This window comes from Typopeltis vanoorti, chromosome 17 (assembly GCF_054136105.1).
Source record: "Typopeltis vanoorti isolate ZY-2024b chromosome 17, IOZ_Tvanoo_1.0, whole genome shotgun sequence".
Taxonomy (NCBI): Eukaryota; Metazoa; Arthropoda; class Arachnida; order Uropygi; family Thelyphonidae; genus Typopeltis; species Typopeltis vanoorti.
In genome coordinates this window covers 91441872-91454941 of record NC_143565.1, presented here as the reverse complement: position 1 = coordinate 91454941, position 13070 = coordinate 91441872, and the positions used below count along the sequence as shown (strand labels likewise).

Genomic DNA, 13070 nt, shown 5'->3' with positions numbered 1-13070 from the left:
ATGTGTAATTAATTGTTAATAGGCTTTTGTGTATAAACTGTTCATGTACCACTACCCTGATGTAATATTTATTAAATATTTATTTAATATTTATTTTTATTAAACTCTTTATTTATATTATAATGTGGTCTTCACAAAATTCAAAAGCTGTTCCTTAGTCCTGGCCATATGATGAAAATGTCTTAATATCTGTCCACCCCTTTCTTATTTTGTTGTTATCATCATCAGACCTCCATGTAATCAAATGACTCGTTGTAGGAGGTACTCTCTGATGCGTGCGCACACACACACACACACACAGTGTGTCAAAGAGTACCTCACACAGCTCATTATACTGTGACTTAAATGCATTCACCATTTTCAGTCAATGTTTCAATCACCTAACTCTCCAAGCAAAAATCCCTACTCCTCACTCCCCTTGCTCCTGCTCTCCTTATACAGCTTCCAGGGATGGATTCTTGTTCTCCTCCTGCCTCTACCCATTCCAAGAAATATTTCATTCACATTAATCTTGTAATTATTCCTTCCCATCTTGTGTCAGTCATGTTCCCTCCCCTGCTCCTTCTATCCTCTAGACTCCGCATTCCCCCAATCATTCCTCCTACTCAACATTCCACAGACCAGAAACTACCTTAGTCAATCGTCTTGGAACCCTTTCCAGCACCACTTCAACCTTTTGAAAACCAGGTGACCAAATCTGTAAACAGTAATCCATATGTGATCTGATAAAAGCCTTGACAATAGAATCATAACATCCTTACTCATAAAATCATCCTTACTAATTTTTCACTTGGCTATGCTACCAATTATATATTTGGTTTAATCCTTTATCCAAGTGTAAGCAAACAAAGTTTGCATCTGCAGTATTTTCAGGACTGGGGAAACTCGTGGTAAAGGTGGGATAAGTTCTGATCACTGGCCTTATTATCTCCCATAATGCAAAGTACATCTCCTTATGGACATGTATAATGCTATGCATTAAGGAAACGGCCACTACCTGGGTGGTGGCCCTTCCCTGTTTTGTCATATTTTGTCTGCAGAATATGTCAACAACAGCAGCACAGTTCTGTGCTTTAAATCTTTTTTTAGTCCTAGAATGTTGTATATGCAGCATTTTATATTATTCTTTTAACCAGTGGAAATTCTGGGAATTACACGGTGGAAATTTTGGTGAACTGGCTGACCAGGAGATCTCAAGCAATGGAAAGTGCCAGTAAAGGAATCACTTACATATGAAATCTTCCACCTGATATGCTACCTTGCTGGAAAGCACATTAGGGTTTATTTCCTTGCACTGCATAGATAATGTACTCCAGCTAATTGCTGTATATTATGCTACATCAATAGGTGTGTGGGGGGGGGGGCAGTCAGGGTCAGACATTCTTTCAGACCATCTTGTGGGAATTTTGGTGAACTGGCTGACCAGGAGATCCCAAGCAATGGAAAGTGCCAGTAAAGGAGTCTCTTACACATGAAATCTTCCACCTGATATGCCACCTTGCTGGAAAGCACATTAGGGTTTATTTCCTTGCACTACATAGATAATGTACTCCAGCTAATTGCTAGATATTATGCTACATTAATAGGTGTGTGTGTGTGGGGGGGGACAATCAGTTGTATAATAGGTCAGACATTCTTTCAGACCATCTTGTAATAACTCAGACTCAGCATTGCTGTATAGACCAAATATTGGTCATGAGTATGTATCTCATTTCTTAATTTTTATTGGAAATTGAATTTTTAAAGATAATTTGTGCATACCCTAGTCATATCAGTTTTGTCAATCATATCAATTTTACTGGTATATAGATGACTTATTCTGTGTTCTTTTGAAATTGTATAACACTGTCAGGCAAGTTTAGAAAGCGTATATCTTTCTGCTTTTTTAAACTTAATTTATTTACTTTGTATTTGAAATTCACTTTTAAAGTGACATAGTACATGTATCTAAATGTTTTTTGTTAGGTGAAAGTGATGGAAGATGCTGTGAAGATTTGGAAACACTTAAATGGAAACCTGATAATAGTTTATCTGATCAACAGCTTGATCAGTACTTATCTATGGCCAGGTTTGTTTCATGTTATGCAAAAGTGTGGTGTTAGAATTTATCTGAATATATCAGTGTATCAATCACTTCCTTCTAGGTTGAATAAGTTATTTAACCTAGAAGGATCAGTGTGCTTTCTATAATGTAAAATAATCGAGCCAGATAAGGCTTGCTTAAAAAGAACTTGCTGATTGCAGGATTCTTAAAAATGATATAAAGTAGCTTATTTTTTCTGTATCACTCCAACATATGAGACTGCAAAACCTATAACACATAGTGCAGTAAGGGTAAGAGAGTTAGTGTTTAAGAGAAGACTATCAGATGGAATGAAACGAGAGTATCAGAGATGCAAGTACAAAACTTGTATAATTGTTTGCAGATTTTAACTGTGAGTTGTGTTGCTGGATGTTTTTTATGTAGCTCCCACTCACAAAAGGTCATAAGTCTACATTGTTACCTTGAGCAGGATAAGGATTTTTTTAAAAATTCTTTTTATTAATTTTATCATTTTGTGTATTTTTATAGATATTTAAATGATCCGAAAACCCTGCTCCAGAGGCTAAACATGGAACTTTTTTAAGCCACTTTAGGCCTCGAATAAATGGAGCAGTGGTTTCACACTGAGCAGTGAAATTCATCTCCCATCTAAAGATAATCACAAACATCCATGATAGGATGCGAACACAAAACCTGTTAGTTGGAGAACAGGTATTCTAATCATTCAGCAAAGCAAGCAGACTCGTGGAACTATAGAAAAGAACTAAGGCATTATTGACTTAAAAATGTAACATTTTGCTAAGTACATGAATTTTATTAAATATAGAAAAATGAGCTATTCCATGGTAAATTACAGTTAAGATCCTCTAATATATATATATAGAAGGCTTAGGTGTTAGTTATTCATAAGTGTTTTACAGTATAAACACACAAAAATAAATATTATATTAATTTGTTGAACTTGCTAATATTTTGATGGTTGCTACCCAGTGTCTTCAAAGTATAAATTTATAACTATGACAGAGACCTCATCTAAATCATTTTAGAAACACTTCAAATGATAACTGGAAAAAACTAATATCCCAATGTGGTGCATTCTTTGGGCCAGATAATCATAAAGCTAATTTGGAGAAGTCAAAGCTATCTGGTTTTGGAAACAAAGCTATCTTGTTTTCCAACAAGATCTTTGGAAAATTAATGCAGCTGTACTTGTTGAGATTGGGGGGAGTGTTTCATAGTTGATGTTGATTCTAAAAATGGTCTCTCAGATTTATAGCAACTTCTGTGTAATAGTGATGTCTTCCATTTAACTCTATATGTGAAGGAGTATCCACAGCATGGTCTGCCAGTCTTGCCTTGTCATACAGATGAGCATTGATGTAATTTTTGTATTCTCCAAGGCAGATTTATGCTGATCTGCCAATCTATACAAAGTAGGCTATGCATGCACAAAGAAATTTATATGCTCCTAAATGTGCAAGAGAATGATGATTTCTAGGAGAATGGATGAAAGTAGCTGGCTGAATGTATGGTTTGAAAGTGTCATGGACATTATATTTGTAGAGAACTTTAGCTATCTTTTCTGATGTATGTTTAATATAAGGAATTGGAATGGTTTTGTTGTGATCTTAGTGTTTGGTTGGAGGAGGGATGTGGAATGTATGCAATATTTTATCTACTTTACAGGGATTGTAGATATTGGCTAAAAAGTGTTGTAAAGGTGCTTGGTTTCCAGTGCTGTGTTATTAGAATAAATAGCCCTATGTTGGTGGGTATAAGTATTTTGAAGATACTGATAATGTTGATTATGCTTTACTTATCTTGTGTGTTGGTTGGAGGAGGGATGTGGGATGCATGCAATATTTTATCTACTTTACAGGGATTGTAGATATTGGCTAAAAAGTGTTGTAAAGATGCTTGGTTTCCATTGCTGTGTTATTAGAATAAATAGCCCTATGTTGGTGGGTATAAGTATTTTGAGAATACTGATAATGTTGATTATGCTTTACTTAATGTTTCTGCAGCATTATCTAGTATATCTAGACTATATATATCTACATATAGATATATCTGGTCTAAATAGGAAACAAAAAATAAGAAAAGCCTCATTTACTATGCTGTTGTAGGTAGTAATATCTTCATGCTGTTTTCAGGATACAAGAGTCTACAGAGGATTAAAAATAGTATCACTTACTTTTATGTGGGATAGCACATTGAAAAGAACAGCATGTAAAGAAGTTTTGAAAAGAATTAATGTTGAGCAGCTTTTACAGGTAAACTGTAGAATCAACTACACAAACGTTATTGAAGAAAGAATGAAACAGTTCAAAAAAAAAAGAAAAGAACAAAAGAACCAAACTTTGGAGTCGGTGGCAAACTCTGAAGACATTGATTCAGCTAGGAAAGCTTGTGGTGAAGATGCCTACAAACATAGAAAAATAATGTCATGGTGGACACAGGAAGTTAAAAAAGCAGTCCTGGAAAAGAGGAAAGCATACCGAAAGTTCCTAGCAAATAAGCTGGCATTTTCCTAAATTAATACAGTGAAAAATGTAAGAGAGTGAAGTTATGTGTACAAGCAGCTAAACTAAAGTCATGGGAAGACTATGGTAGGAATATAAAAAATAAATATTATTATTATTATGGGCAACTCCAGGGAGTCCTTAGACTCATCGAGGGAGGCCCCAAATCATGTTCATCACAACTATTCGACATTCACACAGTATCTATCATACCTTGCCTTAAACTCATTCACTGTCACAGCACCTACTACAGACTCTGGCAACTTATTCCACTCATTCAGCACTCTAAAAGTAAAGAACCCAGCTGTAACACCCTTATTAACCACACTCTTGCCCAGCTTCCATGGATGTCCCCTAGTCCTCCCACCGCCATCCCTGTTCTCAAAAATATCTTCTGAATTAATTTTATAGAAACCCTTTAGTAATTTGAATGTCTCAATCATATCTCCCCTCCTCCGCCTATCAACCAATTTCTGCAACCCACAAATCCTCAACCTGTTCTCATAAGGTTATTCGGTAGATTTTTGGTCAATCGCCTCTGGATCCTCTCAAGCTCCTCCCCATCAAGAAGAAACCTAGGTGACCAAATCTGGGCACAGTAGTCGAGATGGGATCTTATCAAGGCTCGATACAGAGAAACAATAACATACTCGTCTCTGCTCGTCAAAGTATTCTTCAGCAACCAAGTGATTTGATGAGCTGATTTGGCCACTTTTGCAATGTGCCCCCTAAACTTCAACTCTTTATCCACCAACACTCCTAAATCTCTTGCCTCATCAATTTCCTGGAGTACAGTTCCACCAATGTAGTAAACTGCTGCTAATCTTTTCACCCCAAAATGTATAACCTTACATTTTGCCACATTAAATTGACATCCATTCTCCTTAGCCCAGACCTCCAATCTATCCAAATCATCCTGCAAAATTTTGACATCATCTGCATTCACTATTGCCCTACCCAATTTTGCATCATCTGGGAAAAAATGAACTGTTCCTCTCAGATCCTTTGCTATATCATTAATGAACAAATTAAACAGCAGTGGTTCAAGAATAGATCCTTGTGGCACACCACTAGTCACAGGCCATCTTTTTGGACTCTACTCCTGAATAAACCACTCTCTGATATCTCTCTGTCAACCACCCTCCTATCCATCTCACCAACCCTATATCCATCCCCATATGCTGCATTTTACTGATTAGAATTCCATGTGGTATCCTGTCAAAGGCCTTAGCAAGGTCCATGTAAACCCTTATCCAGTTCAGCCGTCACTGTGTTATAATACGTGAGCAAGTTACTGAGGCATGACCTATCCTTCACAAAACCCTGCTGTCCCTGATACAGTATCCTATTTTCATCTATCCAATCTTGTATTTTCCTCTTGACTATTTTCTCCAAGATCTTGATAATGATTCCTGTTATGCTGATTGGCCAGTAATTTTCAACAGCAGCCTTGAAACCACCTTTATGCAGCGGAACTATTTTCCCCCTCTTTCCACCCCCTTGGGACTGACCCAGACCCGAGGCTCAAATTAAACAAAATGGTCAAGGGCACTGACAATTCTTTAGCTGCTTCACATACGACACGAGCTGGTATACCATCCAATCCCACAGATGTATTGACATTGAGGCTCTGTAATAGACTATTTACCTCTACTTCATTCATCACAATTCCAGTGTAAGCTGTTGGTTCTTCCATTCCTGCAATGTCACCACCTGGATGATATACTCTTGCGAAGTGCTCACTCAGTAATTCCACTATATCGACTGATTCGGTTACCTCCCTACCCTCAGCATTTTTTAAAATCATTCTGCCATGAACATTTTCCTTTTACTTGCAACATATTGAAAAAACTGTTTGGGATTCTCTTTAGCCTGCATGGCCAATTTTCTTTCATAATCTGCTTTTGCTTTTCTTACCACCCTTGTTACCTTTCTGACCCGAGCTTTATACTGTTCCTGCACCTGCTGGTCACCTTTCTCCTTAAATTCCCTCCACAACTGTTTCTTTTTTTGCAGCTCAAGCTTAATAATGTTATTCATCCATTTAACCCCTACTTGATTTATTATTCGGACTCTTGGTATACGGTCAACCATTGCTTCCTGCAAACACTTCTTAACCACCTCCCATGCACTATGAACATCCAGCCCTTGCAGTTTTACATGCTATGGCACTGAGCCAAGCACGCTCCTAAACTTGTCATACTTACCAGCCCGGTAATTCCACATGTAATTCTGTCTTAATTGTAAATTCCACTCCTTTAGCCATCTGCCAAGTCATCACCTTATGATCACTCTCGCCAATTGGTGGCAACATGGTCATGTTCGTTACAGCCACTTTCTCAGATGCGATTACTAGGTCAAGCACTCTCTGCCCCCTAGTATTTTCCATTACATGCTGTCGTCGCAGATAGTTGTCCCTTAATAACTGCATAAAATCTAATTCCTTCCTTCCAGTCAATGTTATTACCATAATTGAAATCGCCCATAATAATTACCCTCCTTTCACTCATTTCTTCTATTTGCCTATGCATACTATCCCCACCATCTACTTCATCATCTGGTCCATAGCAGCACCCAATTGTATATTTTGTTCTGCTAGCCTCATCAGGAAGGTGGCAAAATGTTTTGGAGGTTACCAAAAAACCTTAGAAATAGAGGAAAAGTTCGGTAGAAGAAATCAGAGATGATAAAGATGACATGAAAACTGAAGATAAGGATATCCTAGATGTCTGAAGTAATTACTTTGAAAGACTGTTAAATAAAACAAGCAGTGAGAGAACTGTAGTAGAAAATTTTCATGAGAAATGCAAACAGTAGCACATATCATTACTTGAGATAGAAAAAGCTATCAAAAACTTGAAAGGTGGAAAGGCAGCTGGAGTAGATGATATTTGACCAGAAATGCTCAAATATGGAGATATAAAAGTTTTGCAGCGGCTACGCTGCATAATTCAGAGGGTCAGGTGACCGTTTTGTGTCAGCAAGTCAAATTCCCAATAACTGGAGTAGAGCTCTCATAGTACTCATCTATAAAAAAAAAAAAAAAAGGGGAATAATGTGAGAATTACAGAGGAATTTCTCTAAGTAGTTGCAGGTAAGATTTATGCAAGCATACTTGAAAAGAGGTGGAGAGAGAGATTGTGGAAGAAAAACTTGGGGAAGAACAAGCTAGGTTCATGCCAAATAGAGGCTGTCAAGATCAGATTTTCATTTTCAGACAAATCGTTGAGAAATTATGGAAGCAATGACAAGGATCTGTATTTAAGTTTTGTAGATCTGGAAAATTCATACGATAAGGTGTCCTGGGACAAACGTTTGAAGAACACTACAGTTATATGGGAGTAAATAGAACATTGTACAGGGCAATACATAATCTGTATTTAAGGTGTAAATTGGCTGTTAGAATTGAAGGCAGTACAGGAAGATGATTTGATGTAAAATCAGGGGTAAGACAAGTATGCACATTATCTCCATTCTTATCATCTACAGTGGTGCCTTGTAGTTGGTATTTAATTCGTTCCAGAAACCCGTTCGAACTATGAATCGTTGGAAGTCCGAATCAAGATTTTACATAAGAAATAATGGAACACGAAATATTCCGTTCCCATATCCAAAAAATTTCAATAATTTTTTATTTTATTTTATTTATTTTAGGTTTATTAATGTTAATAACTTAGAAAAAATTAAACAAAATAATCTTATATTTAATTTATTAATTTTAATTATTACAACATAAAAATAACAGTGAAGAATATTTTTTTAATGTAAAAATCACAAAGACGAAAATAATGCTCCTGTTGTTAAGCGTTTTCTTTATGCTTAGCTGAAGTTGAGAATGCTGATTCACGTTCTCTTTTTTCTGCAGAGAAGAACCTATCTAATGTTGTTTGGTGTTGACGATTTTCTTTGATATTTTTAAAGTAACCCATCACGTTTTCATTGAATAAGTTGATATTCCTGGTCACTACTCTCTTATTAGGGTGCCATTTTTCCACAATAGCTTGTGTTCTAACCCAAACAGAGAACAATTCTTGAAGGTTGGCATTGGAAATGCATCCTTTGGCATCCTTCTCTTCCATAAAAATTTCTTTTTCCACTTCTTTATGTTGTTGATCGTAAAGATGTTGAAGTTCTTCTGTGCTGAGTTCGGTTTTATGATCATCTATTAACTCCTCTACATCCTCATCACTCACCTCTAATCCCATAGCTTTACTCAAAGACACAATTTCATTTACAACAGACTCTTCTTCTCAGCTTACTACTTCACTGACTGAAATACAATCTGGCCAGAGTTTTTTCCAAGCAGAAATCATTGCTTTAATAGAAACTTCTTTCCATGCCTTATCGACTATCCTTAAGCAATGAAGAATGTTGTAATGCTCTTTCCAAAATTCTTTAAGAGTCAGTTCTGTGGCATTACTTATTTCAAAGCACTATTGAAACATAGCCTTAATATACAGTTTTTTGAAGTTTGAAATCACTCGTTGGTCCATGGGTTGTATGATAGAAGTGGTATTGGGTGGCAAAAACTTTATCTTGATGAAACTGAATTCACCAACTAAATCCTGCTCTAAATTTGGGGGATGAGCAGGAGCATTGTTCATCACTAGAAGAGTGTTTAATGGTAGACTTTTTTTTTCAGTAAGATAAGCTTTTACAGTAGGAACAAATTCTTGATAAATCCACTCAGTAAAAAACTCTCTGGTAACCCACACTTTCGTGTTGGCCCTCCACATAACCGAATTTGCTGTTTATGACATTGTTCTTTTTAAAAATGCATGGATTTTCAGAATGGTAAACGAGCAAAGGCTTTATCTTACAGTCTCCACTAGCATTACCACAAAGCAGCAAAGTAATTCGATCTTTCATAGGTTTATATCCAGGTGCCGTCTTTTCTTCTTTTGTGATATAAGTCCTTTTGGGCTGTTTCATCGCAATTAAAAACCTGTTGAAATACAAATTCCTCACTATTCACATACTCCTTAAAAAGGTTTTTACAAATTTGTCTGCTTTTTCTACATCGGCACTCACAGCCTCTCCGTGCATGACAACACTATGGATCCCAGTTCGTTTTTTGAATTTATCGTACCAACCTCTACTTCCTTTTAAACTCCCCATTTTCAGTACTGGTCTCAGATGTGCGTTTCTTAAGTTCACTATGCAGATGTTTGGCTTTCTCACAAATAATTCTCTCTCAGTAATAACATCACATAATCGCTTCTCATTTGTCCACACTAAAAGGAGTTTTTCCATCTCCTCAATAACATGTGATCTCCTGGAGGTTAATGTTGTCACACCTTTAGCCACATTTGCTGCTTTTATTACTTCCTTATTCTTATGAATGTTAACTTTGACATTTTGAACATCGTCGCCAGATCTGTCAAATGTGTGCCGCTTTCGTGTTTCATGATAATTTCTTTTTTCATCTTAATTGTCGATACTACAACATTTCTTTTAGGTTTTGTTCTTTCTACATTCTTGGATGCCATGGGCAATAAAAAAAATGCCAAAAACAGTTAAAAAATTCTTTACACAAACGTAACGTGCAACGACTAGTCTGTGTAAAGTAAGGGACACGCACAGCAGACTGAGACAGACACACACACACACACACACACAGCGCAGGCACGGAGAAGTGGGGGAGAAGCATGCCCAATGGCTTGCCGAACCTGTCTAATGCTATATGATCTGAGTTCCTGGACTATAGTTCAAACTTAGAAACACCATTCGAACTGTGAATCAAATTTCTTGTGTCCTCAAGTGTTTGAACTCTGGACCATTCGAAGTACGAGTCACCATTGTATATGGATCACATTACGAAAGAAAGTGGCATCAAGCTTGATATTCGAATTGGAGATGTTAATCTCAGCTCTTTGCTTTATACAGATGATGTTGTGCTTCTAAAGACATCAGTGCAAATCTCTAGGATTTTCTAACTGAATTGAATAACAGATGTAAAAAATTTGGAATGAAAATCAGCAATAAAAGGACTAAAACTATGAAAATAGGCAGGAACATTGAAAACATCAACTGCATTCTGAATGGAGATCCTATAGAATACCTAAAACATTTCAGCTATTTAGGCACAGTTTTTAGTGAAAATGGGATTAATCTGGAAATAGACAACAGAATAAGTAAAGGTGGTATGGTGGATAGCCAGCTGATTATATCGAATAAGAGAGAAATTAGCCAAGACATCAAACTAGGAGTTTACAAGGCAGTTCAAACCAGTTTTAAGTTATGTATCTGAGACTAGGGTTAGAAATAGGCTTACCATATGTCCGGGTTTGAAGGTATGGTCCCGTCCAGTTTGTATTTTGTCCCAGTTATTTGGTAAAAATTTAAAAGTGCAGAATATACAGGGTGTTCGGGATAAATTTGACATATTTATAATTAATTATATTTTTCCTTAAGTTACATGTATTAACACACACTTCTCTTCATTTAAAAGTTTGGACCCTTCTTCATTCATATACAAGATGTCAGAAAGGATGGATAGCTGGAACCCACCTGAATCATGGAAGAGAATAACTTGTATCATGATGATTCGTGCCCGCCATCAAAATAAGGATATTACGACTGCTGCCCAATGCTCCCTGAATACAGTAAAAACAATCAGGCATGAACTAGAGACTTGCAATGGTGACTACGAGGATGTAGCAAGAAGAAAGATCCCTAGCAGACGATCTGATTGCGTTCGTACAGCAGAATTCCTCGCAAATCTGCAGGAACAGGTGTTGAAGAACCCTGGCATTGGAATTCGGGCTTTGTTCGTGGAGTTGCTAACTGTAGTCAAGCCCTGGATAACAAGGGTAGCCAATGGTAGGCCGTATGTATGGCAGCAGGATTCGGCCCCTTGCCACACCTCTGGGAAAAGTCAAAAATGGTTGTCTGAAAATTTCTACGACTTCACCAGTCCAAATGTTTGGCCTCCAAACTCCCCAGACCTTAACCCCATGGATTATTTTGTATGGGGCGCAGTTGAAAAAGACACCAATCGCACTTCCAGTAATACAAAAGCCCAGTTAATGGATAAAATTAAAACAGTTTTTGCGGCCCTTCCCAGGGAGACTGTAGCATCAGCTTGTTCGAGGTTCCGAAGCAGAATTGAAGCTGTGATCGATGCTAATGGTGGTTATTTTGAGTAAATCTTGTTGATAGTATTGTAATTAACTCTGCCTGTAATGTTTTTTGTCAATTCATTAAATTTAATAGATACAAAGAAGATTTTCTTTTTCCTTACGAAACTGTCAAATTTATCCCGAACACCCTGTACATGCAGTACAAAAAGTGCAGCCTCGGAAAATGGCGATTAGGCAACACGAATACCCCACTTTGACTCTGGCCTGTACGCTGCGTTGCAAGTCATTGTTGAGCATGCACAATCTTAGTTGAGTTTAGATTGCGAGTCAGTGTTTCTTTTCGGCGTGTTGTTTGTGATTTTTTTTTACTTCATTAAATTAATTTAACCCCAAAATGCCAAAAAGAAACTGTGTTTACGGATGAATTAGAAAAGCATTTTCTGTTTTTGAAAAAAGTTTGTGGTCATTGACAAAGTGAAATGTGAACAGTGCTCTTCAGAATTTTCTGTGGCTCATGGTGGGTGTTCGGACATAAAAAATCACTTGACATGTGCAAAACATAAGGCTAGTCTAGCAGCAGCAGGAACTTCCTCAAAGATATTGTCATATTTTAAAGGTGCCGATCCAAGTGACAAAGAATTTTTAATAGCTACTGAAGAAGCAACTTTTGCATTTCATGTTGCTATTCACAATCTCAGCTTTAAGTCTGCCGATTGTTCATCTAAATTGATATCAAAGCTTTTTGAAAACAAATTTTGTTCTACCCAGTCTAAACTTTGTTTAGACTGGGTAGAACAAAATATGAAGCTCTCATTGTTAATGTGATTGAGCCACTGTTGTTTCAGCAACTTTGTGAAGATTTAAACAAAACAAATTTTGTGATGATATCAATTGATTCTTCCAACAGGAAAGAAATTAAAACTGTGCCATGTGTTGTGGGGTATTTTGCACCAGATTATGGAGTAAAAGTTGAACTTTTAGACTTTCAATCAGTTCCCGGTGAAATTGCAGAAATACCGACAAACCATTTAATGTCAGTTACGAAAAATCATAATATAACAAAAAAAATTATTGGATTTTGTGGAGATAACTGCAATACCAATTTTGGGGATGTAAAAAGGAGAGGAGAAAACAATATTTACAGTCGATTGAAGAAGGAACTAGGAAGAAATATTGTGGGCATTGGTGCAGTGCTCACATCATTCACAACTGTCTAACTGCAGTTGATGTTCTACCTATTGATATAGAAGCTTTAGTAGTCAAAATTTATAAATATTTCCACATTTATACGGTTCGAGTCACTCAACTAAAAGCGTTCTGTGAATTTGTAGATGTAGAGTATAAAAAGGTTCTTCAGGATGGCAACACCCATTTTCTTTCGCTACTTCCAGCTCAGCTATTGACAGAATACTTGAAATCTAT

General features: G+C 36.8%; 1 protein-coding gene across 1 annotated transcript in view; it reads left to right on the top strand.

Annotated features, from left to right (window-relative positions):
* The first annotated feature begins 1695 nt into the window (after window positions 1–1695).
* Window positions 1696–13070, top strand: part of LOC150097624 (uncharacterized) — a 350600-nt gene continuing 339225 nt past the window's right edge. The window contains exons 1-2 of the mRNA XM_090406960.1: window positions 1696–1699; window positions 1966–2068. Of these exons, the coding sequence (XP_090263086.1) occupies window positions 1696–1699; window positions 1966–2068 (107 nt within the window). The remainder of the gene's footprint in view (window positions 1700–1965; window positions 2069–13070) is intronic.